Source organism: Amblyomma mixtum, chromosome 2 (assembly GCF_055824585.1).
Source record: "Amblyomma mixtum isolate Tamu chromosome 2, ASM5582458v1, whole genome shotgun sequence".
Lineage (NCBI taxonomy): Eukaryota > Metazoa > Arthropoda > Arachnida > Ixodida > Ixodidae > Amblyomma > Amblyomma mixtum.
In genome coordinates this window covers 295,365,613-295,393,499 of record NC_143013.1, presented here as the reverse complement: position 1 = coordinate 295,393,499, position 27,887 = coordinate 295,365,613, and the positions used below count along the sequence as shown (strand labels likewise).

At 48.3% G+C, this 27,887-nt stretch overlaps 1 protein-coding gene across 3 annotated transcripts in view; it reads left to right on the top strand.

Annotated features, from left to right (window-relative positions):
• The window catches only part of LOC149364564 (calmodulin-like), a 66,202-nt gene that overhangs the window by 21,954 nt on the left and 16,361 nt on the right, over positions 1-27,887 (top strand). For 2 of the 3 annotated variants that reach the window (XM_089574528.1, XM_089574530.1), the window contains one exon: positions 27,376-27,447. In XM_089574528.1, coding sequence (XP_089430654.1) covers positions 27,376-27,447 — 72 coding nt within the window. The remainder of the gene's footprint in view (positions 1-27,375; positions 27,448-27,887) is intronic. The other variant, XM_089574529.1, reaches the window with a different exon arrangement.

Genomic DNA, 27,887 nt, shown 5'->3' with positions numbered 1-27,887 from the left:
GTAATGCGGCACATACCACGTGATCAAGAGCTTTTCTTCCTGTGTGTCCGGTACATCTATGCGTCCTTTTCCTCACTGTGAGAAAGGGTTGTACCCGTATAACACGCGAAATCGCGTCAGGGGCGTTTAACCTTGCTTGATCGCCTATAGTCTTGCCTACACTAACCGCTATTTGTTTCAGCACCGAAATTACCCCCCCCCCCCCTCCCCTCCTCCTCTTTCTCTCCACCCTCAGTCTTATAGTGCATTCCAATTGGCGATCCGGAGCAAGTTTTATGCGAAGCATATTACTAGAGCTACACTACAGCCCGTCGAGCGCGGCGGTGGAGCTACCATTGACCTTTAGCGTGACCACGTGACACCACGTGACAACATGACGTCACAGCAGAGGAGAGATGGGCTGCCGGCTCGCGCGGTCGGCCGCGGCGGTGGAGGCTCCACATCAGAGGCGCTGCAGCTGACCACGTGACGCTACAGCAGCGGTATAAAGCTGAGCTTGCCTCGCTCTCCGGGCACTTACGAGGCGGCCAGGTGTTGTATTAAAATGACCAAGTATTCAACCAAGCAAAGCCATGTATTACCAAGCCTAGCCATCAATATGCTTCGAATCTGACTAGGCTTAACCTTAGCTAAGCCTCAACCATTTTTTTCTTGCTCCAAGAAATCGAAGAGAGAGGTTCCATGGGCGATTGAGATTCAGGTCCTGAGCTATGATTGGACCGCGACAGTTGTCTTGCTAATTTGCGGATTCGGAGAGCTGCTTCACATCGCCGATTGGAATACGCCATTCATCTAGATATAGTTCAATAGCGAGAAAAAAAAAACCCACAGCTCAGACGTCAGCCTACTAAATATCGCCTCTCACTTAATGTGCTCCCGTGATGCAACGAAAACGCGAACTATTTCTGGACCATCGATGTGGTAGTGGCGTGACTCAGGTTCGGTTGCAAAGTGTGCTGAGGCCACATCGCAGTAACGAACCGGCTATTACCGACTGGTACATCCTGGTATCGAGCAAATAGCACACTAGCCGCGCGCCGCTAGTGTACGCGTTTTATTATGCGCGCATGTATCACGTCTTTCCTGAATTCTAGAATACGTCCTTCGTTAAGAGCATCGTGAGTCCAGCCGGTAATGCAAGCACAATACAAGCTGAATAAATCCCGCTTAGTTTTTTTTTTTTTTCGGAGAAGAGATCCGGCGGAAAGTTAATGCTATAGGTTGCCAATTTATCCGCATGCTGTCAGCACCTGGTTTAAGTGTGGCGGGTACTCATTACGAGAGCATCCCTTTTGTCGATTCCCTTCTTACGAACTACTTGAGAACAAGTTCAAGATAGCGCTCAGAATAATCCAGCGATTCCCAAAACGCCTAGAGTATAGGTGTAGTACCCGCATTTAGCGATGTTTCCTGTTCTGAGAGGGATATATAGAGGACGACAGTGAGACAAAGAGTGAGGAAGAGGAGGTCCACTTGCAAAACCATCTTCGATACCTACACAAATGTGATACGCACACGGCAGGCACTACATGCCTTGTTCGCGTTGAAGGCTGCCCGCTCGACCCCGACACGCAGCCTGCCTTATGCGGAGCACTTCCGAGAATCGCTCGCTGTTTGCACACCATGCATGTACGGTGGGGAGACGACAGCGACCGCACGCCATTGCAGCCCCCCCCCCCCCCCCCCCCCGCCTCTCCCCTTGTCTGTGTTTGGGTACGCGATGTCACGCACACTCGCACTGGCACGTCCGAGCGAAAATATGGCTGCCAACCCCTCGACGACACTGGGCCTTTCTATTCGTTCCTGCTGTCGTGCTGTTGCCGCTGCTCCAGCTGCCGGGGGCTGTTTTCGTATACGTCAGTGGTCCTTTGTCTTCGCTCAGGCGGGGTGCACTGTAATTAAGGCTCGAGGCGGCGAGCGCACGGGTACTGCACGTGGAGTCACAACAACAAAGGGATGCTACTATAGAGACAGTGGCGTAGCTCACTTATTTTTTCCTTTTCCACAGCGACAACTGTCGGGGGTACTTCTTCTTCGGTGGTACGCAGCGTCATTGTCGGAGTGGTATATCTTAAGTGAAAACTCCCATCTTCACTGGCTGATGAGAATGGTATCTATATGGCAAAGATAACAGTTAATGACTTCAGTTAATTAAAACTGAACACCCACGCAGGATGTGGCACACCGATGTCACACCAGACAAGTCGTCACTGTGCTGTGTTCGCAGTGCTCTAGTATATGAAGTCCCCGCTTACAGATGTTCTGAATGGCAACGGAGTTTAGGTGTTGAAGGTTAGGTTGCGGGATAAATAGTCGGCAGCAGAGTAAAAATTTCTACGGCGAAAAAAGAGTTACGAGCGTCTCGATTGCTGAGGTTGTAGCGTAAGTCATATGAAGGTCCCAAGTCGTCCAAACTCATTTAGAGATACGCACTGCAGCGTCTCCATAGCCTACAAGTGCAGCTTCTAGGTGGAAAAGTGCCGTGAATGGAGCCCCTATCCTTACGTTCAACACGTGGTCGCTTTTTTACTAGTTCGCTTTAACGTAGCTATTCTTAGCCCGCGACAGATGAGCACCTGTACCCCGCTCTCACGCCCGCTGGTTTTTATAAGCTATACTGTAGATATATTTCACTCGAAGTGTAATGCTCAGGGTAAGGGGCACAGAGAAAAGAAAATGAACAAACGGAAAACATTTAAACTTTTTCTTCTTTCGGGAGAATTAATGACAGCAGAACCGCATTCGCATGGGTGACCCATGGACCACGTCACCAGTGATGACGTCAACGATCACACTCATGTAATAAATACGTCATTTCGAGCGAACGACGCGATCTCCTCGCAAGGGGACTTTAGCAGCGGACGCTGTAAAACACTCTTCGCACTGACTGGAGTCTCTACAGTCCTCCGTCGTCGCAGTTGCTTCTTCTAATTCAATCTTGCTCTCCAGCAGGTGTCGTGCACGCCTTCACCGATAAATCTTGGCAGCGCGGTCGTGCACGTGTGTTCGTGGGGAGGGAGGTATGGATTCGCGTGACAGGACGGTTCACACGCACCGTGCGTGCTAGCGCCCACTCGGCATCGCTTGCTACCGCCGACGGCCATCGACGTCCAGCGCCGACAGATTTCGTACACATCGATCCGCACCGAGATGCACGCACGCACGCGACGACCATCGACGCCGTGGGGCCGCCCCCGCCGCGGCCAGTTCGAAGGGTGCGACATGCACGCGACAGGTCTCTTCCATTTCTGTTTCGTGTCCCGCCACGTGCCATGCATTATTTCGGTTATTTACTTTCGACGCAGTAAGGCGATTCTGGCCTGATACTCGGTTTGGTAATCGCCCCGCAGAAATTCGGGCGATATGCTAGGAGAAAAATGAAAGGCTTTTTTTTACACTCCTGGTAATGTTCAGCTGTAGCTAGTCCATCTTGTGCTTTTGTAATCGTTTCATTGGCTTTGAATGCTACTATGCTACTATTTCGCTTGTGTGGGTGAAGACTGTGTTTCTGTTCGGGATAGTTACAACGATTGCTTTCCGGTGTGAGGAACACGTTGGCACACACTTGAGCATCTTGTCGCGCAGCACTTTTACGGGCCGTTCATGACGTCATGGGGTAGTCACGTGACCACGTCGCAGTAGAGGGATCCTGGGGCGTCACCGTAGTGACAACCCACGCTGGATGGTCCCCCCGGCGACTACTACTCGTGCATACCGAACACTTCTGCAGTCAAGGTGTCCCTTTGCCGCGCTGCCCTAATAATGAAGAACTACTTAAAGTGAGGATGTGAGGCTATAAACAAACGAAAGTCAGCGTGAATTCGCAAAGAACGAGAGAATAAAGTAAAGCAGGTCGTGATGTGGCAGAGTGAAGGAATAGTGAAAAAACAGAGAAAGCCTTCACGGAAAATAAGAGAATAAACACAGAGGGAGGCAAGACCAATTAGGGAAAGCTTACAAACACCCATCGCTTTTCGGCATAGACAAACACGGGTTTAATAAACACCGGACGACACACAAGGCAGACAAACACAGCACCACTAGTGTGTACTTGTTCTGGTTCATGCCTCATCCGAGGGCTATCTGCTATTTTTACCTGTAGTAACGTACCTGTTAGACATCATCATGTAGTGAATACTAGCAATTGAATGAACTTATTGAGCCTGAAAGACGCCGGAAATTCGAAGGAATGGGAATTCTTAAGGTGTACCTCACCGACCAAAGTTAATGCGAAGGTTAAACGGTGCAGAAATATACTGCCCATGGCCGTTCGGACGCACAGCCGGAAATTTGTTTCCCACCGCCAGCGTAAGCGGAAGTCGTAATGGGCGATCTAACTTCCGCTCGCGGGCCTGAATTAAGCTCTCGCCTTTCACCCCCTCCCTAGAATGTTGCTAGGTTTACACTTGTTCTCGGTTCCTCGGGTTTCATTCACCGTAGCTCACGCACAGGCCGTCTATGGTATTCCCTGTTCATTCCCGTTTTTGAGTACTTCGTTATGACAACACAAAACAAAACAAAAATCAACTATGCTTTTCGCCCTGCACTCCGCGCCGCAAGAGTCCGCTCCCAGGTCCGCGGTCCGCTGCCTTTGACCCTGTGAGAACAGATGCCGAATTCTGATTGGTCAACCTGGCGTGCGCAGGAATTCTCTACTTTCATTGGTCGTAAAGTGATCACGTGACTTCGCAGTAGAGATGGCATTGGTTTTGCAGTTATGAGAGGCAGAGCGCTACTGCTAAAATTGCTGCTGCTACTAGTGCTACTATGACGGTGCCATACACAGCGCAAAAGCTACGTTATACAACGATCGCTGAAATGCGAAGCGCGGAGACAATCAGTGGAGGATGCAGAGGCTGTAGGAACCATTGTGCCAGCGCACACGAACGGCTGTTGTGAGCTGATATTCATCATCGTCATCATCGCCATCACCACTTTCATCATCATAAGTTATGGTACGTACACTGTACGACAAAGGTATCTCCCATATAGATCTCCAATCATCGTTGTCATACGCTCATCGCAGCCGCCGTATTCCAGTAAATTTCTCAATCTCATCTACTTTCTGCCGCCCCCAGTTATGTTCCCTTTCCTTGGAATCCACTTAGCTATTCCATCAGGGCATCAGTTATCTGTTGTGGCCATTACATGTTCTTATTACCCTGCGATTACAAAACAGCGACGAGAGACAAGTTAAACGTACGCTTTATTTTTCAATGTAGGGGCTCTGCGATTGTTCAATCTCTCTTTGAAATGCGCGATGTTCCCTCCTAACGCGATGCGGCGAGCTCAATAAAAGCGTGGGCCGACCGTTTGGGAAGCTAGCCAGCGGCATCTCGCAATGCGGGAGGCCAGACGCCTGCATCTGCACCGCTTCTCACCGCGCCGCCGCTCTGCTCTCGAAAGGCGTCACACTGGAACCCGATTCTGACGCCACGTTCGGGCACTCAGCTCACAGAGCCGCGAGATGAAATTGGAAAAGAAAAACGAAAAAAATCAGTGTCGCAGATTGAACTTTACACAATCGCGCGCAGTAGGCGCATCGTGCAGCTGATTGCGAAGCACACGCAAGAACGTTGCACAACTCAGCATCTGACAGCTCAACTTCTTCGCGCTGCAACTCATTGAGAAAGTGCCGCGTGTTTCTTCGGCGAACAGATTTCCGACAGGCGAACCTAGATGAGCAAGAGCCGTCGGTGGCGACCAGAAGAGGGCGGCACGGTCGCTTGGCGCGGATAAGAGGCAGCGACAACCAGGCTTTTCCTTACGCCTAACGGCGCCATTGGCAGCGTGTGAGTCGTCCGAAGCCATTTCGCATACGAGTCCACCAAGCGCGACTAGCCATGCGTGCGAGACCCGGACGTCATCGGCAGCGTCGTGCCTCCTTGAACTGCGGCATACATATTCATCGCGTGTCGTAATATATCAGACCTGTACACTGTCGCAGACGCGGAAGGCCGGACGTGAACCGGAACTGCCGGAGTGAATGCTTTCGCGAATGCACGAAGCTAGAATACTTGGGTAGTCTTATTGCTGCTGTGTCTGTAAACAAGAACCCTAGGGGTCTTGTGCGCTGCCCCCGCGGACGACGACGTCGTGCCTGTAAAGCTTATTTTGCCTCGATCTTTAGTGTTGTGCAACAAAGCCGAACGTCGGCGCGCAAGACCAGCCGCTCAAGTTTACGAAGCGTAGTAGTTTTACTGCTTCTGTAGCACTACGGCGCTGAGCGAAGAAGCCCTATCGCATTTACGCGCGCTCTTTGGGCAAGTGTAAAGGGTACAGCGATGGTAAAAACCAAACTACAGCGTCATGCTGTAAAGCATTTTTCTGATATAAGAAGAATAGCGAGAAGCATACCACTACGGAGGATGACCACTATTAACTATTTTTTTTTCTCAAGCGAGACTTTACAAGGAGAATATGACTGGTGTGACCTTTGAGAACGTCCACGTTTCATGGTGATTTCTTGTAATATCTTGGTTACACTCATAAACTGAGCTCCAGGCCAACTTTTAAGAGCACATGTACCATGTAGAGAGTCTAAACTTTTGTCCTAGTTTTAATTAAGCGACTAAAAGGCTTGCCTTTATGAAGTCTATGAGAGCCTTCACTGTCCAGTTTTCAATATTCATGGCCCACGTGAGACTGCGTGCTCCGCTCAAAAATAACTTGCGCGAAACATACCCTCTCTTAGATTCATTTAGTAGGGTTCACAAAACGTGCTGCTACCCGTTTTTGATCAATCTAGGCTATGGGGCAGGACGTCAATATTTTCATGGCACCCGCCACATTCTAGTGTCAGACCCACGGTGTGAGTCTAATCACAGCTGGCTCGCTGTCTCGTACCAGGCTATCGCATGTTTTGCGTAGTCACTCCTCCTACAACGACCTCTCTCGTTGGGACACTGCTTGTGCTCTTGGAACTGACCTGCTTAACTGCGTCGTTACCGTTAGTTCGTGGCTACTCTGAGGTACATCTTCTTTCCACCGCTTCGCGAAACCCTATTCTTGCCTACCGTCCGGATTTAGCGGGTCCTGGATTCAAATGCCATGAGAACAGCGCCATCGTCGTCTCGCCACTTTGACGCTCCGCTGAGGAACATCGTGGAGAGACGGGCTCCTCAGTGACGAACGACGCAGTCACGGTCACCGAAGACGCCGCATTGCGGGCACCCAAAGGGGGAGAGAGGGGTACGCGTGTTGTGCGGGGGTGGAAGAGGTGGGTAAGGGTGTGTGGCTTGGCTTACAATTCCAACTCGTCCCGAGAACGGAGGTGCGCACTTCGAGAAACCGGCTAATTTCTCGTCTTCTTTTCGTCTCCCGTTCGTCCTCTCTTCCATCTTGTTTCCCCTTCCTCTCTTTCCTCCTCGCCTGCTTCGAGTTTCTCGCTGCATGGCTGAAGAAGGAGCATGGAGATACAGCGGAAGGAAAGGCGCTAGAAAGAAGAAGAAAGTGGGTTAGGGTCCGCGCGACTAGCTACGCCGAGACAACGAGTGTGACGAGGTTGGGAAAGGAGAGGGGGGGAGGCGGGTGAGGTTCTCTCTCATGCCGGTGGCTGCTTTCTTCTGTTGCTGCTTCTACAGCAGTCGCACCGGATCCTTGAAAACAAGGCGCGTACCGCCGCCGCTGCTGCTGGTGCTGGCAGGGGTTCTCGGCTCGGTGCCCCTTACGACCGGGAGAGAGTAGGGAGAGAGAACTTGCCGGGCTTTCTTTACTACCCGATGCTCTTCTCCATGCATTACTCCCTCTTCTCCACCCCACTGCTTCTCTCTTGCAACCTTGCCTTTATTTTCTCCTTCTCATTATCTTCTTCCCATTCTCCTCCTCCTGGGTGTCGCGGCGCCGTTCTTTGTCCCACGCAGCGGAAGCAGCCAGCAGCGGGAGGAGGGGTATCCGTGGCTGCCTCGGGTCCCCCTTGAAGGTTGACACACTGGCATTGTGCGCCGCCGTAAATAACCGCGTGCCTCGACACAAACACGCACGCACACGAGCGCGGCGCATAGTGTCTCGCCGCTGCGGCACATTTGCTTCTCCGCAACCCGCACTACACAGTGCTGAACTCTCTCTCTCTCTCTCTTTCTTTATTTCGTCTTTTCTTCTTTTTTGCATCTGTGTCACTTTTACGGCGATATTATTGTCAGGTACTGTTTTCATTGTGTATGGCGTCCGGTTGCAAAACTACCACTATAAAGCAGCAATCACAGCCCGCTTGTACAGCTATTCAAATATCACACGCATCACTGCGACTTCGTCGTCCAGGCTGATGGCGAGAAATCTGGGGAGATTTTTCTATCCTCTTCCCTTGCATTCAAACAGACGGCGATCACCATCCAACCCGCCATTTCCTCCAAACAAGTATTTTCATCTTCTTCAGCCTACTCCCTCACACATCCCCCAAAACTTGCTTAATTCCGAACTTTCACAATGATTGGCCTCAGCTGGGCCTTCGACCGGCTTCAAAGTTGCGCAGCCAAGAGCACCCAGGTGCCGTTCGAAAGGGGCGTTGATTTACCGAGGCTTATTTTTGTTCCCGACTCGAGAGCCAAGGCTGTCTTCCGCGTGCGGGCTCTTGTACAACACACTGCGTGGTTTAGTTTGCGTCGCGCCTCCGTGTGCTTCGATTCCTTGTTCCGATGAAGAAAGCCTTCTCCATTTGCGTCTGTTTTAGTGACAAGAACCGCGCATCGGTACATACATTGCTCTTACTCTAAAAAAGACGCCGAAAAAATAAAAAAAGAAATAGAGAAGACTGACAAAGAGGAGCACTCAGCTATTGCACTAGTCACCTAAGGATTCACAAAAAAGGTGGACAACCACGCACGTGATAATAGGACTCATAAACGGCCTATCGCAAAATCGTCCATGACAACCCATATGAGTTCAGTGATGTTAAAAAAGCAATCGACATAGGAAACTATACTGCAACAGTTTTCATCGACCAAACTAAGCAATCGAGTTTGTTATTCACAGCACTGTGCAGCTAAACTCAATGAAATAGGAATCGTTGGTCCCACCTTATCACTTAGTAATAGCTAATTATCGAACAGAACACAAGCGGTATATATTTATCCAGTGCTATCTGATCGCATGCCTGTTAATAAAGGTGTTTCTTAGAGATCCTTGGACCCTTTCTATTTTTTATATGTAGGAATGACGTTCCTAAACGTCTAATTCCTATAGCTAGTGTTGTGTGCAGACGGTACAATTTTTTCTGCGGATATGGGCATGAGTTCCTCAACTGCCAATTTAAACACTGACCTTGACATTATTTAAAATGGGACCACGATATTTTTTTTTAACACTAATCCCTCAAAGACTAAGTTTGTCGTCTTCCACTTCAACCACAAAGTTTCCGTAATAACCCTGTAGCCATTAGCAGCAATCAGGTTCCCGCAGACTGCCAGTGTTCCTTTCCTGAGAGTAATGTTAGACTTTTGCTAAACACATTGCTCATTTAGAATGGAAGGCAGCTCATGACATTAGAACACTACTAAAAACAAGATCGTTTTTTTTTTTTTTCGACGAGAACCTTGCACACTTCGCATTCATTTGCAGACACACAAATTATTGTACCTCCACATGAGGCAACACATAACCAGCACATTTAATCCCACTTCAGCACCTACAAAACCAGCCCTTACGAATGCTCACCATGTGCTCATTCCATTCTAATGCTTTACGACTGTGGCACGATCAGAAAACAATATCAATAAAAAAGCAGTCAAATTCAGCCTATCCACCACTTTATTAAAATGTTGAAAAACATTATTCCTGCAGTGTTATATCGCAATATTCCTCTCGTCAATGCTAACCCACTAGATTTGCCTCAAACCGGGACTTCTTGTTACAACTAACAGGAACTAATTATGGCAAGTTCACTCCTTATTTCAAAGCCTTAATATGTAACATCTGGACATATATTAAATAATCTTGCTCATTAAGAATTTTCTAAAAAGAACTGTTTACTTTCTTATTTGATTCTTAAGTCGTTAATCTCTGTTTCTCCCCTTTTGCCACGTGATGCTGCTTATACGTGTATTTACCTATGTGGTCATTCACAACGGGTCCCCCTTCAGCTTTGTCCTGTGCGACCTCCTTCTGTATTAGTAGATATTCGTATGTGACAATCAGTCAGTTGAATAAAATATGAAACGGGATTCTTCCACCCTCCTGTGCCCGCCCTACGTCCTTCTCTGCCCAACCCCCTCCACCCCTTTCCCCTTTCTTTCTGTCTCTTTTCCCCTTCCTTTCCCCTTACCCTTCCTACTTTTTTAATTTCCTCTGTGTCTTCCTTTCTCCCATGTGTAGGGTCGCGAACTACACCTCTATAGGACCCACCTCTGCTTCATCTATTCCCTTTCTCAAAAGGACATAAACTTCATCGCGACAGCAACGAAACGAAGTTAGTTTCTAGAGACTTTATGCTAGAAGTATTTTAAAAAATAGAAGAGACAACGTTGAGCACGCACGACTTATCTGGCGACGTGGCCAAATGTCAACGCGAAGAAGAATAAAAAAAAAATACAGCATGCTCCTGTACTAAATGTCCCACTTTGCTACTTGAGAAAAAAAGAAAGATTGAAGAAAAATGCAGGCGGAGGATGGTGCATGGAAGTGCACAATAAGTGTGGGTAAAAATACGAAGTACTGAAGAAGAAAATCAAAAGGAACATGTGTATACCGTCGAAACGGTCACGTCCGTAGTTGGAAGGCGACACACTTTAAGGGATTGCGCGATGGCGTGATCCCGTGAACCCGTCAGAGGGGCTGTCGTCCTTTACTCGGGGTCAAGCACGCTCGAACCGGGGAAAAAAGAAAGATGAAACAAAGGATAGAGAGAAAGAGAGAAAGAAGAGAATCGTCGGGTCCTCGCAAGGCGCTTAAGTGCTCATTTCAGCTCTTAGCGCTCTGTCTTTCATTTATTTCGACATCCCAGGGCTTAATGCATCCGGTCGATCTCAAAGCGGCTTCTCTCATTGCAAAGAGTTTCATCGCCTCCACTTTGGCTCCGCCTTGGAAGGTTGTTGTTGTTTCTGCAAGTTCTCGGCTTCGGGGTCAAAGCTCCAGTCAACCATGTGTCCTTGATGACACCCTATATTCGAGAGAAGCGTTGCCAAAGTAAGGTGCACATTTACGATTATAGTTGAAAATGTCATACTGTTCGGCCTCCACACGGTCGATTGACTGCGACAGAAATATCGCCCTATCTACTTCACGAGAACTGACTTCGAGACCTAGATACCATGGGATCTTTATCACGTGGCCACGGATGGCCCCTTCTCAGTGGTCAGCAAGCAAACACGGCGATGTTTTGGTTCTGATTGATCAGGAGATAATCACGTGATATAGAAATGGTGAAATCGCCGACATTTGTTCTCCCATATACCGAGATAAGCTGAAGTAAATGAAAAGAAAAAAAAAAGATTTTACGACGGGATTCAATACACTCTCCTCAGAAAGTATACTGAAGTTCCTCGAAGCTTCATATAATTTCAGTTGATGTTTTTGTAAGGTGTAAGGCTTAAAGCCGCTAATGCCCTCGACAGCAGGCCCTGAGACGTCCTCTAAGCGGCACCACGTTCGCTCTATTTCCTGTTGTAAACGTTCCGGTCATACTGCGCAACTTGTTTTTGATTCGGTTTGTTGTTCCTGCCAAAGCCATCCGTCTTTGACTCGCTCCGAAGGGGCGACAGTGTAAACACTGCGCAGGAAAAAAAAAAATAAAAAAAAAGATCAGCAAACCCTCTCAGCTTCGTTCTGGGTTATATGGTTATAACCCGCAATGGTGGTCGTCGGCTGACCTGGTTCCTGCGGTTGTTGACGTCATTTCCGGATTGGCAGACCTTGCGTCGGCGTCCCTTGCTCGCTCTTGTAAGCGCGAGGTCTTTGCGCAAGCTCACTCGCTCGGCGGTTGTTATTTCGACAGGAGTTCCGGAGTTACCGTACGTTGACATCGACGCCTGAGTGCGCCGTCTCCCTCTGCTGTCGGCCTCTCGTAATCATTGCTCGACCTGTCGGTCGGCCCTTATTTCGTGCTTTGTTCTTTTGCTCCTTCGCACAACCACCTGGCAACCCTGGAACTCATTTTGCTGCCGATAACTGATCGGCTCATTAATCTAGCTCACTTAACTTTTAGATCAACAAGAGTACTTTAATTCGCCCCTAAGCTACGCCATGCAAGGGGTGGGAAGCCTAAGAGGACAGCTACTGATGATGATGATGATGATGATGATGATGATGATGATGATGATGAAAAGTATGAGTATCTTTACACAAAAAAGCAGGGTAAGGAGTCTCATAGTCCAATGTCCAAGTTATGAGATATGCTTGTTTTCAGGTTTTCCAGAGCGAATGCATGATTCCACAATCGTTACATGACGATGTCTCACTGATCTGCGCGTAAACTTTTAAACCGACACTTTTTTGAATATCAGTTTCTTCACTTTTAAAGACACCTACGGGCCTAGTGATAATGAAAATGTGCCCAAAACACTAGAGGTCAGCGATAATAATTAATTACAAGCGATTTTTTTACCGGCTGTTTCGGTCCGGGTCAGCGCCAGCTCTGCAGTGTAACGACGTCACGGTCGACCTGCCAACCAGGGCTACCACATCCTGGTGACGTTGACGTCGCCGGTAAGCACTGGTTGTTGTGAACAGCCACTGCTTTCGGTGACGTCACAATAAATGGGGCAAGTGCACCTTGACGTCATTAGATACGGGTGGAAATGCCGGGAGGCTGCTTAGACAACATTCAACATCATATTAAAATATCTTCCACTCAACGCCTGCGACTGTAAATTGCTGCAAGGCATCTCCATATGCCCATGAAATAAATTATATTGTTTGCTTGCGTTAGAAAATTTGCGTCTGTACAAATTTAATGCCTAGTTGATTCGCTCTGCTACGACGCAAACTCTGCTTGTTTAGGGAATTTGCTACTCACTTTAAAGGGCAACTTCGTAAGTTTTAGAAATTGACGAGCTTAAAAGGGTCGAATGAGGGAAACTTGCACGTAAAGCATGCGAAGTCCTTCTGGGCTACCATTTGAAATGGTAACGCAATCGCCAATTAAAATCGCGAAGGCCTTCAAGCTTCCGCGCAGAGCACAACGCCAAGTGGGGGGCGCATGATGACGGCATTGAAGGTATCGGTACATTTCCAACGCACAAACGACGGCTTTGAAGGAAAAAAAAAACAATGCCATCGAAGGCAAAGCCCTCCGAATGTTGTTTTGCAGCATCTCACGAGGTACGGCAGGGTGTGGCTGACGGCAGCGGTAATTCGTAATCATACCTTCCGTGAAATCGCACTGAACTTCTCCGAACTTTTCCGGTGCTTTGAGAAGAAGCGCAAAATTCAATCGTCGATTATGTCATTAATTTAAATGCTAGCGCAAAAAAAAAATCTTAGCATGCTTTACCTACAGTCAATCTAGATTTGAATCATTGAATATCGCAAAATTGTCGAAAAGTGTCGCAGTTGCTCTTTAACGACTCACTAGCTAATGCACTCCCCCCTCGCACCCCGCTGCTGACCCATTTCCTCGACTCACTCTCTCACTGGCCTATCGCGTACATATTCTTCCGACAGCCTCATTACAGCCACAGGGAAGCAGTTGTTCGACTCTCAATTTTCCAGCGTAGATTTTGCCGGCTAAAGAAACAGCGTAACTTCCACGCTGATAAGCTAATACACTCACCATGAGATTTAGCCTCTTTCTTTGTAACTTTATATCGACCTCGCTTCAGTATTAGCTTTTCCTATCAGTCCAAACACTTTCAGTTACTTTATTTCATAAATTTTTTTATTGTATTTTTTCTTCTTCTCACAGCCCCTTGTGTCTAAACCAGCGCTGCTCCCGACTCAAGTCTGAGAGAAGCTTTGACAACGAACCTATGAAACTAAAATTAAATTTCACGAGTCGATTTTTCAAGTCAGCCAGACCATTTTTTGACGAAGAAAAAATAGCCTTCGAGATAAGCGCTATGCCAACGTTTTATCGAGCTCCGAAAAGAGAGAAAATGGTGCCTATGAGAATTCCCTTTCAAAAGTCAATTTACGGCACCTCACCACTGCGCCATGCGTATAGTGCTGCTTGCAGTATCTTTACATGTAGCTCAAGAAGATTACTCCTTTTTCATGAACTTCGCCTTTCAGTGATTCCGAACAGAGTGAAGCCTAATCTTTCTAGTGGAGAGTGCAACAGAAGCATGAATGCAGATATATCTTTTAAAAACTACACATATTAATGAAAAGAAAAAAAAGATGCATGGTTCAGTGTGTTGAACAACGAAAAGCGTAATCCGTGGAAGCGTACCGGTCAGTCATGACGTTGGAGAAAACAGAACAGCGAAGCGAGGAACACAGATAAGACGTAGACAGTCTCAGCGTGAAGTTACTGCCGCTTATCGTCCTGAACTACACTCATATTTATTTTTTCCGAACGCATACTTTACAGAGGAACATCAAACAAGACTGCTAAAAGCGTTGCGATGGCATTATTATACTTTGTTCTAATTCGGTGAAGCTCGGTTGTTGTTGTAAGGGGGCAGGGAATGACATAAATGTCTCATCTTTTCGTGTCTTTTTCTCTTTCCTTCTTTTGTGGTTCTTTTCTCATTTTATTTAGTAGTAAGCCGCCTTTTATTGCAGGCTTACATTTTAGTTTTTTTCTTTTTTTCTCTCTCTTCTTTTTCCTACATAATTAGGCGGTCAATATAACGTAATTTCATGTTGAGCAGCGCTGGCAGACGACAAGCACGAGCAAGAAGAAGATACAATCGTGCTGACATTAAACGAAGAGAAAGAGCCTGTTGTGGTAAATAATTTGCTGGCGGTGTATCATTACCAAGCACTAAATGTTGTTCGATCCCGGCCGCGGCGGCTAGAATTTCTTTGGAGGAGAAATTCTAGAGGCCCGTGTACTGTGCGATGTCAGTGCACGTTAAAGAACCCCAGGTGGTCGAAATTTCCGGAGCCCTCCACTACGGCGTCTCTCATAGCCTCAGTCGCTTTGGGACGTTAAACCCCATAAACCAAACCATAAACCAAATATTGTGCGAAAACACAGCTTTTTGTCGGTGGACACCATCGCCACGTACCTGAAAACGCGATTGAGGTGTCCACTGACCCAGGGTGCCAGTTATGTGCGTCTTCAACTTTTTCATCGTCAATGCCAATTTATGCTCTAGTGCTGCATTTTTGCAGCAATATTGGCAATGCCAACGCGTACTGCTCTGTGTTTCTGCCACAACGTTGTCCACGCCAGCGCATGCTGCGCACGTCTCTCTGTCGCTCCCACCGCATAGCTCAAAGCGCGAATATTAGTTTGATAGTAGTATTAGTTGATGAAGATGATGTGCAATGCATAGCGAGAGAGTGTCATCCTAGACGCAAACCAGTCATATCAGACGATTTTGTATCCAGGACACGTCATGAGGTGGCTTCTCTCGTGATGTGAACATGTAGCGCGGGTGTCAAAGGAATGAGAACTTTGTCAGGGCTAGAGATGGGCCGAATAAACTGCTAAGTATATGAGCACGTCGCTAGCAGGTTTTAAAAATTAACACGAATACAGATCACTACTGAGGAGACCAACCCATGTTATAGCTGAAGGCACGCGTCGAAGTGACTACACTCTAGCTGTGAGCAACACCGCCACCAAACTTGTTTCCCTTAAAGGGGCCCAGAAACATAATCTTAGTTAACTGTTTGGCCTGTTGATTGCATACAGTGAGTTATAATGGTGCTATTAGCGTCGGTAACACCGCGTATATTCCGTTTTTTAATATTTTAATGTCCCCCCAAAAACAACTTCATGGCTCTGATGGTCTCGCCACACAGTGGCGGGTTTTTAGCAGCGGATATGACATCACCTGGCGCGAGCTTGATGACCGGACAAACAGTAAATATACTGCAAATTGTGTGAATAAATAGAGAAACATTTTGTCACCTGTCTGTGTTTTATATTATATCAACAAAGACAATTTGTTTGTCTTAGATAAAAGCCCTGCAAGGCAAGTAAAATAAAAATACACCACCAGGGGCGCTCTGGCATGGAAACAACGCTGCCAGTCTCAGAGAGAGCAGGCAACCATGGAGTACAAACTTCCGCGACGTGCTCTGGCTGGCTGTTTTGATTGGTTGCGCCAGGTGCCGTCATTGGGAGAGCGAAATAGGAGTGGGAAGCCCCGCCAAAATCGAGTTGAGGGCAGCGTTTTGTTTGCTTGTATTTTGAAATTTCTTCACTGAATAACTCCCGTTCCTGTGCATCGATTCCTGTAATTCTTTTTAAGTCAGCATCTGTGTGACATAAAGAACCCACCTGAAATATAGCCGGTATTCCCCCAGGCAGTGTTTCGCAGCCCCTTTAAGACAGCGTCGAGCGGCATCTGCCTACCAGGGGCACCGTGTCAAGGAAAGTAAAGCCACAACGCTGAAAATGATAGGAAAACCAAGCAAATCGAAGTAGACAAAAAAAAATGGCCACTACGAAGATAAAGTTTCACAGGTAAGAGTTCTCCGTGAACACTTCAGGATTCATTTCTAAGTAGATCTACGTGAAGAGAAAAGAACGAAATGGGAAAAAAAAATTCTGGTGGTTTAGCATTGCTAACCACGAAATATAGTGCGAAAGCAGGTTTTTGCTAGTGGACACCAAAGCCACGTATACCTGAAAGCGTGATTGAAATCGCGGTTCCTTTCCTTTCGTGACTTTTGCACACGTTTGGAAGTTGATGAATACGACAACGTGCAGTGCGCAGCGCGAGAGTTCATTGCAGTTTAGCACGAGACGTGATCGGCCGCGGCGATAGCATGGTGCTCTCGTGCAGTGGCCGGCGAAACGCAGTCGCGGCAAAATTTATTTCATTTCTCCAGGTCAGGTTGGCCAAGGTCACCTTCGTTCAAAGTCTCGTTCATTTCTCGCCGCTTTCCGCATCACGTGACTAACTTCAGAGGCTTCACCACACACCCGTCTCCGTGTCCGAAATTCTCGGAAAAATTTTTTGAATGTTGTAAAACTGTGACGTGCTGATAAGGAAATATTGAACATACTGGTCCATTCTTCTGATATGTGGCAAAATCTTTCTTTTAAAATATTTCCATCAATCGCATCGAGCAGTTAAGACTGCCATAGAAAATCAATGGGGAACGCTTTTGACGGCCGCAAAAAACGTTAATAACAAATCAATGTAAGCCTGCTGACAGGAGAGCTGCAAATAGATTGATTGTTATAGTGAAATGCTACAACATATGAAAAAAAATTACGTTCATAAACTCTTTCCCTGTCGAAGCCCTCCACTACGGCACCTCTTTATCTCTTTCTTCTCTCACTCCCACCTTCCTCCCTTCCCTTATGGCACGGTTCATGTGTGCGCCGAGATGTGAGACAGATACTGCGCCATTTCCTTACCTCATAAACCAATTTACACTTTTTCACCTCTTTCCCGTTCAGAGATGCTTTGTCCACAATTGTTGGGTACCTTTCAGGTTACGAAGCCACCAGTGCTTTCTCTCTAAAAAAACAAAAGTGACCTGTATTCACCCTTCGACGTTCTACCTCGCACTTATACATACAGCGCTGAACACAAGCTTGCCTCCCTCCCCCTTTTCACACCTGTCCCACCGTCAACCTCTCCTCCTCCTCCTCCTCCGTGCGACCATGCGAGCAAACACGAGCACCGATATGCGCCGCCGACTTCCAGGCTGCAGCCGCCCTCCCTCCGCGCGTAAGAGTGGCAGGGCGCGTGCTGCCTTCTTCAGCCGGTGCGAGACGTCATAACGACCCCTCCGTGCCAGACGGACGCGCACGCTTGGCACCGGCTCAAGGGACGGCTCGCAGTCAGCGACAGCCTCGTCCGCACTGCGGCATGCACGCAACAAGCGCGTCCGGACGCAGCGGTGGGCGCGGCATCGCTCCATGCAGCGCAAGCACGCGCCGACGATCTGCAGTGATGGTCATGCGAGGGCGTCGGCGGAACGGAATGGAGGCTAAGTAAAGATCACCGTGAACTGTCGCTGCGACTGCGATAACGTTTGAGAGAGATAAATGCAAGCAGAGCAGAAGAATCTTTTACCTGAGCAGTAGTGTAGTTTCTCCGATTTTGCCTGTACGGTCGTGTGCACATCGGGTTGTGGGCAACCTGCCCAGGGTGGCCCACCTGCCACATAGGTGGCCCTCGTAGGTGGCAGGTGAGCCACCTAGGTCATGTGATCATGTGACGTCATGGTAACCTGCCCATCGGATTGTGTGATGACGACCTGCCCACCGTGCCAGGCGGGAGTTCAAATAATGAGTGGTTCGCGAGAGGTTGCTCGTGAAGAGCAGCCTGAGTCGCACAAGCTCCGCCGGTGGCAGCACCTGCCATCGCAGGGCAGTGGCGCATCCCTTAACCGCTGCACCACTGCGCCAGGAGAGAATGGCAAATCCCGCATATGAAGATGTCAACACATGAACACTATCGCGTCGTACCCTTGAGATTGAGCTTAAGTCCGATTTCGCCGACCTTTGTCTGAAGCCTAGTTGACCTTGAAAACCAAGCCCCGAACCGAAACCAAAGTGCTACCGCACCTTCACGAGCACAGCCTAAATGGTCCTGGGTCTCTTTAACCACGCTCTCTTGGTCCTTCTTACGCATCTCTATCGAGACCAGTAAAGACAGCGCTCGCATTGGCCAATGGATGAAGACGGGGACCTTCTGTTACTGCGTACGACGGCGACGTCATCATCATTCAGCTCGGAGAAAGTGTTTTACCCCCGCTCTCGCCGTCAAATACCTGTGCTTTATTATCATAGTTTCCATGGATACTAATTTCGCGCCAGGCTAGTGCGGACGTCCTGGCCGTAAGTGCCGTGTCTGTTTCCGCACTCCCTCCCCTTTAACACCGTCTAAGCCATCCTCAATGTCCTACTTACCTAACTTGCTACACTCTAAGCGGAAAGGAGTAAAAAGGAAGTAACATGTCTTCCAGCACACTCCCTTTTATATAATGGAGTGCGCTAGAGGAGAGCTTAACCCCTTTCTTACTCCCAAGTAGGTGTTAGAGTGTACAGCCTAGTCGGAAAACCCAGCTGCATACTGTCTTTCATAATCCGTCCTAGAACACGGCGCGCGATGCTCATAGCCAAAGCACACCACACGTCCGCTCTGTGTCACAGCATTTCATCCGTGTCCCCGCAGTCTGGAGCCCTCGCATGACTTTGAGAATTAGTCGTTTTGCACACGGTATCTCGTAAGGCTTCGACGTCGACTGCTTCGGCAGCCCGGGATGGAACACCGCGCGGCCATTGATCTGCGCATACACGCGCACGTCTGACGCGGATTTGCATAACGTACGCGAAAAAAGATAACTGCACAGATGCGCCGGGTCGGTGCTCGAACCCAAGCAAGCCCGTCGTGGCGGCTAGAGCACGTTTGCATTGAGATTAGCGCCACGCTCGGCTTCGATCAGGCGTCAAAACCTCGTTAGCCCGCGAGTGAGCGACAGAGGAAAAGGACGCGGGGCATCTCTCCGGAGGTATTCGTTTCCTCCAAACGCGCCGGCCCTGCTGCGTGTTTATCTAAGCGTGATAAGAGCGCCGATGCAAGACGGCCTGACGGGGAAGTTAGGGTGCGGCTTATATACGCGATGTTTTTCAACAAACGGGAGAGTTCTGTTTGTTACTGATGGCTGCAGGTTGAGACCACCCCAACCAGACAATCATTAATCAGCTGATGGTGCTGCTGCTGCAGACGTCGATGCCCTGTAACTTCGTGGAAGAGAGCTATTCGGGCGCGAGAAAGAATGTGCTTGTTAGTCCGCAGGGCTCCAGACTAAACACTGCGTCACAGCTGAAGAGGGCCACTTTGTATTATGCTCGCGTCTCTTTGTTCTTCCTCCCGCTGCGACGACTTCCTCTCTCCCTCTCTCAGTTGTCCTTTCTTTAAAGAAGAACAACAGAGTACCGTAGTTACCCAGATACAAGCCGCGCCTTCGCAAAAAAAATGGGTCTTTAAAAAAGTAGACGTAAACTTACATCGCGCACATTTGAAGGTTGTTGAACCCTACCTCGGTCAAACTTGTGAATTCTTGTTAGGGCTCAGTAAATGTTCCAAGTGTTCTCTGAAGTGAAATAACTTTCGCACCTCCAGTCTTGCAAAGGTGGAGGCTTATGTGGAGCATGAACTAATATCACTGACTTCAGAGATGACAACATTGAACGCAAAGCGAAAGCGCCTGGCCGAGGTGTTGGTTCTACACATAAGGACTGTAGTTGCAGTCATACACACACTGAACACTTTTCTTCTCGATAGGTGTCGTTAATATAGAGGCGTAAATAGATTTAAAGACGTTTTAGTCTAGGCGTCTTGAGTACGGGGGCTGCACGAAGACCTAAACACATCGATCGAGTTATACGCGTGAAATTACGGTATAAGTGTGCTGCGCTCACCTCACAAACTGTGCGCGGTAGCGTTGCGGAACCTTAGGGCGTAAAATATGTAAGATTTATACCAATTTAAAACTCTTTGATTCGGCAAACAAGCTGCACAAGCAAAGCTAATTTGCGGCGATGTTTATATACTATCTCACATGTTTCATTTTGCAGCGTCAGCTGTTATAATCAGCAAATAAAACAGCCAGACAATAAATTGTTACAGCCATGACAATACCCTGCCTGGCGACATCACAGCATGGGGCCGACCTGCCACAGTCTCTAATTGCATTTCGCGTACCTGTGACTTGGGAGCGATCCCTAAAGGCACGATGACAGAATCATTACGCTCATCATCACAATCGCCGTCGTCTATCCGGTCAGATTCACAGCAGAAAAAAAAAAAAGAGGCCTAGCTCTCCCGGTAATCTGAATCGCCTGTCCGGGGCCAGCCGCGACCTCGCTATGCCAGATAATCTTCTCCTCTCTTCTGTCCATATGACTCTCTGCCGCCCACGGATACGCCTGATTCCATCCCTTGGAATCAATTGTGTAAAACTAACGAACCGTTGGTGGTTACCTGCTTTCCGCGTTACAAATCCCGTTCAGGCCCTTTTACTACCCCTCTTTACCGCTATGATATCGTTAGCTGGAGTTCATTTTCCACGACGCTCTCTTCCCGTCCGTTTCCATCTTCATCCTTTCATTTTTCTTTGAGCAGCTAGCTGCAAAGCATGCTAATATGCCGTTCCGTTAATGCACAGTCATCATTACAAAGTCTCCAATCCACAACATAATCAGTCACGTGAACAAGATAAAAAAAGACTGCGAGAACAACAAAACGAAATATGCAGTAACAATGTTTCAATAATGCAGTTTTCGACCGCAATGGCGGCCTAGTGGTTTGAGCATCCACGTCGCATGCGGGAGGTGGGGGTTCGATCCGCAGTGCCGCCGGGTACCCACCGACGATACAATGGGCACAAGCTTTCCCCTGGTCTGGTGCTCGACTTCTGAGGGGTTAAATTCTTGGATGATGGGTATTTCACCATACCGTGAATAAAGCGAGATACCTTGTCTTATGGTGCTCTTATGTGCTAAAGCTCTACTTGCGCCCATAAAATTCATCATCGTCAATAATGAGGTTTCGGCACAGGTGAAGGTAAAACCTGTGAAGGAGGTGGAAAGCTTTAGCTCAAGTCCCTCCTCATCTGGACCTTTCATGTCCACATTCTTGGAAACAATTTTGAATATTAGAAAATTGTAAGGGCGCTGGTATGGAAATATTGAAGGTAATGGTCCATTCTTCCTACGTGTAGCAAAATCTTTCTTTTAGAAAGTTTTCCATCGCTCGCCCTGAGCAGCTAAGACTGCCATAGAACACCAATGGGGAACGCTTTTGACGATAGCAAAAACCTTAATAGCAAAAAAATGCAAGCCTGTCGAAGGGAGATCTGCGGATTCATTCATTCATTCATTCATTCATTCATTCATTCATTCATTCATTCATTCATTCATTCATTCATTCATTCATTCATTCATTCATTCATTCATTCATTCATTCATTCATTCATTCATTCATTCATTCATTTTATTTCTACTCTTGCGATACAAATTACCAAAACACTGATTGAACCCATAGCCAGAGGCTAGTGTGAGGTTCAGAAACAAAATACATGATAGCAATGACACAGCACTTGTGTAAAATGAAAAACACAAAATCACGGCGAAAGACCAAAATACAACACACAACGAGGAAAAAATAAAATAATGTGCATTTTACAGCAGAATGAAAAAATCTTTCATGAACAACATGATACAACAGACACAAACCGAAAAAACTGTCACATATGTCAAATAAGTCTCATAAAGTATGTTCGCAATGCTCTATTTGTTTCATGGGACTGTTTTATTTCTGAGGGTAAAGCATTCCAAACCTTCGCTCCTGAAAACTGCACCAATCTTTCGCTGTAGACGTTATAATTCGGTGGCAGATTAAAGTTACTATGTGTAAGGTTTCTTGTGAGTCGAGAAGATGAGCGAAACATTGTAATAGTGAAATCTTACGATATATGAAAAAAAAATTGCGCCCATGAACTCTTTCCTGTTTAAAAATGCTTTTGTTCACAATTATTGGGTACGCAAATTCCGGATGTCCCGTACGTATGCCACTGCAGAGACCAAAAGCAAGCATCGTCGCCTGAACCGTTTTGTCCCAGACGGCGCGTGGTGGCAGACCAAGTTATGCACCCCCTACACCATGGCTGGCGGTGCCACGGCATCTCACAGGCCAGCTCCACCGTTCGTCCGTCCGCTCTGCCGTCTAGCTGCTGCTGCTAGGCGCAGTCGGCAATTTTTACCTCCCCCCGTGCGAGCATGCCGAGCACGCGTCTCACCTTCGCACCATCGCACTATCGTGACAACTTAGGAAAGACGCGGCGGTTGTAACGAGGCGGGTCGGGCGCGTACACGCCCCTTTTAATGGCTACGCCCGCGCGCCGCTGCACGAGCGAAACACCTCGCGATAAACAGCCACGCAGCGTCCAGCCCGGCAGACCCGACGTGCTGCGCGGTGTGAAGAAAGGCCGCGCGCGCCAAGGTGGCGGCGAGTTCGAAAGCGAACGCGCAACTCCTCGGATGAGGGGGAGGGATACGGCCTCGGAAGAGGAGAAAGAAATAAAGAAACAAAACAAATGCGAAGCAGCAAGCACAGCCAGGGAGCTGCACGAAAGACGACGCAAAAAGCGGCGTCCGGGGACCGCAAAGAGGGAGTGAAAGAAAGAGAGAGAGGGAAGGAAGAGAAAGATGGCGCGGAAAGATGCGCGAATTGCGGGAATTAGGAGTTGGTTAAAAGCGAGATTAACTTAAACGCTCAACCAAGTACAAACGAAAATCGAAATGGAGATCGTGACGGAAGGTGTCAAGAAGGTAAAGGTTAACTGCGAACTTTTGGTGAACAAAGAAATGCGAAGCTGCGTGAGTTCGCGACGAAGCTTTGAAAGCAGCAGCAAGAAGCGCTGAAGAGGGCAAAGTAAATAATGAAGAAACAAAAACAAAACTGACGAAGACAAAAGGCAAACGCAACGAAACGTCTTCTCTTTCCCTCGTCCTCCTCCTCCTCCTCTTGCTGAACCCTCTCCTCTAACCTTAACGCTTCTGAAACAAGACTCGAGATAAAACTCGCCAAGCATACACAACCAGCGAAAAGCAAGCAAAGACCTCAAAGAGTCCTGGATGGAGGGGTGATGCTGCCCAGTGGGTGAGGTAAAGAGGAGGTGGAGGGGGGACACAGTTGGTGTGTGTGGCGTGGTGGGCGAGGAAGGTAGGGTGGAGAGGGTGAGGAGGAGGAGAAGAAGGGAGAGGGGGCAAAAGCGGGGAGGCCCGTTCCGTGTTTAGCACTGCCTCCTCCAGCACCGTCTCCACGGCTGAAGGGGTTTGAGCCCTGGACGAGCGCGGGCGTGCTGCGCTGGCGGCGAGGGACGGGTGCCTTCGCAGCAGCCCACCGCCCAGGGGAAAGCGCGCTCCTATACCGTCCTGCAGTACGTGCGCAAAGCGTCGGGCACAAAGTTCCACCGGTTCCCCGTTCCACACCCATTCACGTTTTGTCATTTTCTTGTCCCAACTTCGCTTTTCCGACCGCACTAGGGCGCAAAGTTGCGAGGACCGCGTAGTTGTTTATTTATTTCGAGCCCCGTAGAAACTCATCATCTTCCGACCGATTGAGCGTGTACTCCGATCGGCCCCGGGCACTTTAATTTGGCCGATCGGGACCTCCCACAGAGGGAAGACCCACTCTCTCCATTCCCTTGCGGGACTTCGGGCGTTTTGCTTGAGCAATCCTTTTTCTTTTTTTTCAACCTAGGACGCTGTACGTTCAGGTCCTCAATGTGGGACAGAATAATGAAGTTGCCAGATCGGTAAGGCGACGTGCTTGATCTTGCAGCGTGCAACAAATGTGCAGTACGTGCTTGGGGAAAGCACTGCATATGTTTAGTCGGGGACTCGTACACAACGCAACATGTTGGCCGTCATGTGTGAAGCCGCGAATAATAATTCATTGCATTTTAGTGCGTTACGTATACGTGCCATTCGTTGTTTGCCGTGTAACAGTCTGGTTCAAGCAGTGTTTTGCTGTTGACGCTTACGATGATGATACGATTTTTTTTTTCACTGCCTTGCTCAAGGCTGTGTTATGGAGGCTGAGCGATATTGGGAGCGGGCGCAGGATGCCTGCGCAAGGGACAGTATACGGCCACGTGGTGTTCGCGGCCATGTTTTGGATCATACAGAAACCAGGGACAGAAAAATACGAGCACAAAAAAAAAAAGAAGGCGACGGGGCGACACCCTTTACAGCCTGTTGAAACAATACAAGACACTTCCTACTTTCAAAATTCTGCGAGTTGTTTTTTCCATGCATTGCTCCTGTGATCATTTCATATATTTACTGTCACTATTCCATCATCTTCTGTCGGTTTCCACGCCGATACCGTTGCGCATCTTCCACCGCCGGAGCGTGCCATTTACACCGTGGAAAAAAACAAACGCAATGACAACTATGGACCGTCTTTATAAAAAATATACAGGCCGCCATGGGCTTAGCTACTCGCGTGCGTAGTAGACCTTTCATAGTCTCCCTGGAACTCTCAAGTTCTGGTAGAATGAACACCGTGGTTCCCTTCACCCTCGAGAGTCTCCACAGATCTGGAGCGTTGGTTTATCGAGCCAAGCTTCACGGTCCATAGGAAGCGTCAGCGGCCTGTGTACTTTCAAGAAACGCCGTGCAGTACTTTTATTTTGTTTTTAGTGCTCACAACGGACCCGTAGCAATGGTCACGTCCTGTGGGCACAACTGACTGAACTCATATTCTCTCACTTCTACTTCACGCCCTTTATACCGCCCCTCTGTAGGTGTAGCCAATCGGACGTCATGCCTGGTTACATTCCCGTACTTTCCTTTTCCTTTCTCGCCTCCCCCATATCTCTCTATCCTTCTCTCTCTCTCTTGACGACCTTCCGATGTCAGTGCACGTTAAAGATTCCTTGGTGGTCGAAAATATTCCGGAGCACCTCTTTCTATCTCTCTTCTTTCACTCCCACTTCATCCCTTCCCACACGGCGCGGTTGAAGTGTCCATCAAGAAGTGAAAGAGTTATGCGCCTTCGTTCAGGTATTCCACACACACACACACACACACACACACACACACACACACACACACACACACACACACACACACACACACACACACACACACACACACACACACACACACACACACACACACACACACACACACACACACACACACACACACACACACAAAACGAGCGCGCACGCACGCACGCACGCAGATTCTTTCTACAGTGCCTCACAGTACGGCAAGCAGCGCATAGCACTGCAGGGTCTTTTGCGGCACAAGCAACTCGTAAGCGCTCCTCCCTCCCTGCCTCACGTCTCCTCGCCATCACCGTCGATTTGTTTTTATTCCCACCCCGTGGTGGTGGTGGCCGCCGCGTCGGCATCCGAATGAAAGACACGCCGGCTCGGCCGCACAGTTCGCGCGTGGGAACGAAATGCCGAGGCCGAACGCGCCCACCGTCCAAACCCAAAATAACGGACCGTGGCGGACGGGCCAGCGGGGAGAACAGCTTTTGCGGAGGCGTAGTGAGAAGAAGGGAGAGGCAAAGGCGTCCTGCCTAACGAGCAGCGAACGGAAGACAGCGCTCGACGGTGTCTCCGGCGCGAAGATCGCATTGCTTCACGGGGACACATGCTCGGGTTGTACGGAACGTGGTTGTCAGCTCTGCAAGCGTTCGCCACCACAGAGGAGGTGTAAATGAGCAGGGTTTAGAACTGACCTTGCTGGGTTTTGCGTCCTCCCTCCGCTCCCTTCCTCGTTTGCAGAGAATTAAAATAGAACATCTGGGTGCATGCACACGCACCATTCAGAGACCCCCTTCACCCCCTCTGATGCCATAAAACCGCCCCCAGCTGAAACGTCACTTAAAGCTAGATACATGCTGGCTTCAGTTTTGTGCATCAGCGTCCTTCGTGAAGGGCAGGAACAGACAAAACTTCAATTCCATATTAACAGCTGCAATAATAATTTTATAGTTCAATTCAGCATTTTTTTGTGCCTCGATCCGGGCCTTTACAGAGATAGCGGCATACAGAGGTTTTTGCTGGGTCGACGGCGCTAGTAGCGACCGCAACGGAAAACTCAATGACGTCACTCCTTCCGGGATCACGCCATCACCCAATCACCAATGAGAATGGAGCACTGTTGTCTTCAGCTGCTAGCCATTGATAGTGTTCTATCGGTGGAAAATTAATTTCTTCTCTAATGCCGTTTCGGTTTCATAAACCTAACGATTGGCTTTGGGTCGCGTGAGGCACGAAAAAAAAAACAGCAATGTAAACGCTTATTTGTAGTTTTAACGCACTCCAACGCTTAAACCAGCCTGCTTCAAGAGCTGGAATGACAATAAACGACGTATAAGCAGCGTGACCTAAAGACGAACTACACGTCTGACAGCCATCGTTCAGTTGATGAAACCGAAACAGCGTCAAAAAGGAATTCAATCGTAAATTATTTAACGGTCGTAGGCGAATATTATACTTGGCATTTCAGGAGACTGCCTGGCTTGGGGGGCATCGCCTAAATAAATTTCTCTCTGCTGATTCGCATCCCGGGGACTTTTGCAGCCGACTGTACGCGTGTATTTATGTGTATGAATGACGTAGACGGGTGAACCAGTAATCAAAATAACAAGCTCGCTTAAATAACACCAAGCTCAACAAGCTCATCCAATACCTGCTATGACCAATCTGTAACTACGCCACACATAGTGAATTTCAGATGCTAGGAAACGTTTTAAATATATGCTGGAAGTACGGTGTGACATCATGAGCGCTCACCTAATATTGTGTGTTCGCTCCTTTTCTTACTTTTTGCAGACGGAGTACGGCCTGACGGAAGAGCAAGTCGCAGGTACGTCACAAAACTTAACCGGTGCTTCGTAACTCCAGGTCTGTTCTTCCTTTTCTCGACTGTCGTTTCACGCGGTTCGTTCGTCGTGGTGCAGTGCATCCCACTCGTTTAACTATTCCCATACTCTTCCACTGCCGTCATGTGGTGATGTGCTTAGTTTTTTTTTTTTCTTTTAATGAGATAACATTAGGAGGGTCATGAAGGCGAAAACTGTCCGGCGGAATCGGCGTCTGTGTGAAGTCTCCGCCTGCTAGGTGGTGTTTAGGGGGATTTGCCTCTCTCGACCTGCCACCTGTCAACCTTCCCCCTTTCCACCTGGTGGGGAGAGAAGGGAGATGCAGTAAGAAGTATGACACAGCAAAAACAGAGATGACTAAAAAGAAAACTACTCTGACAACAGCAGGCCTCCGTGAAAAAATTAACAGCCTCCTGAGGAACTATTTGTGCAAAAAAGAAGCTTGGGGGATCTATACCTTCT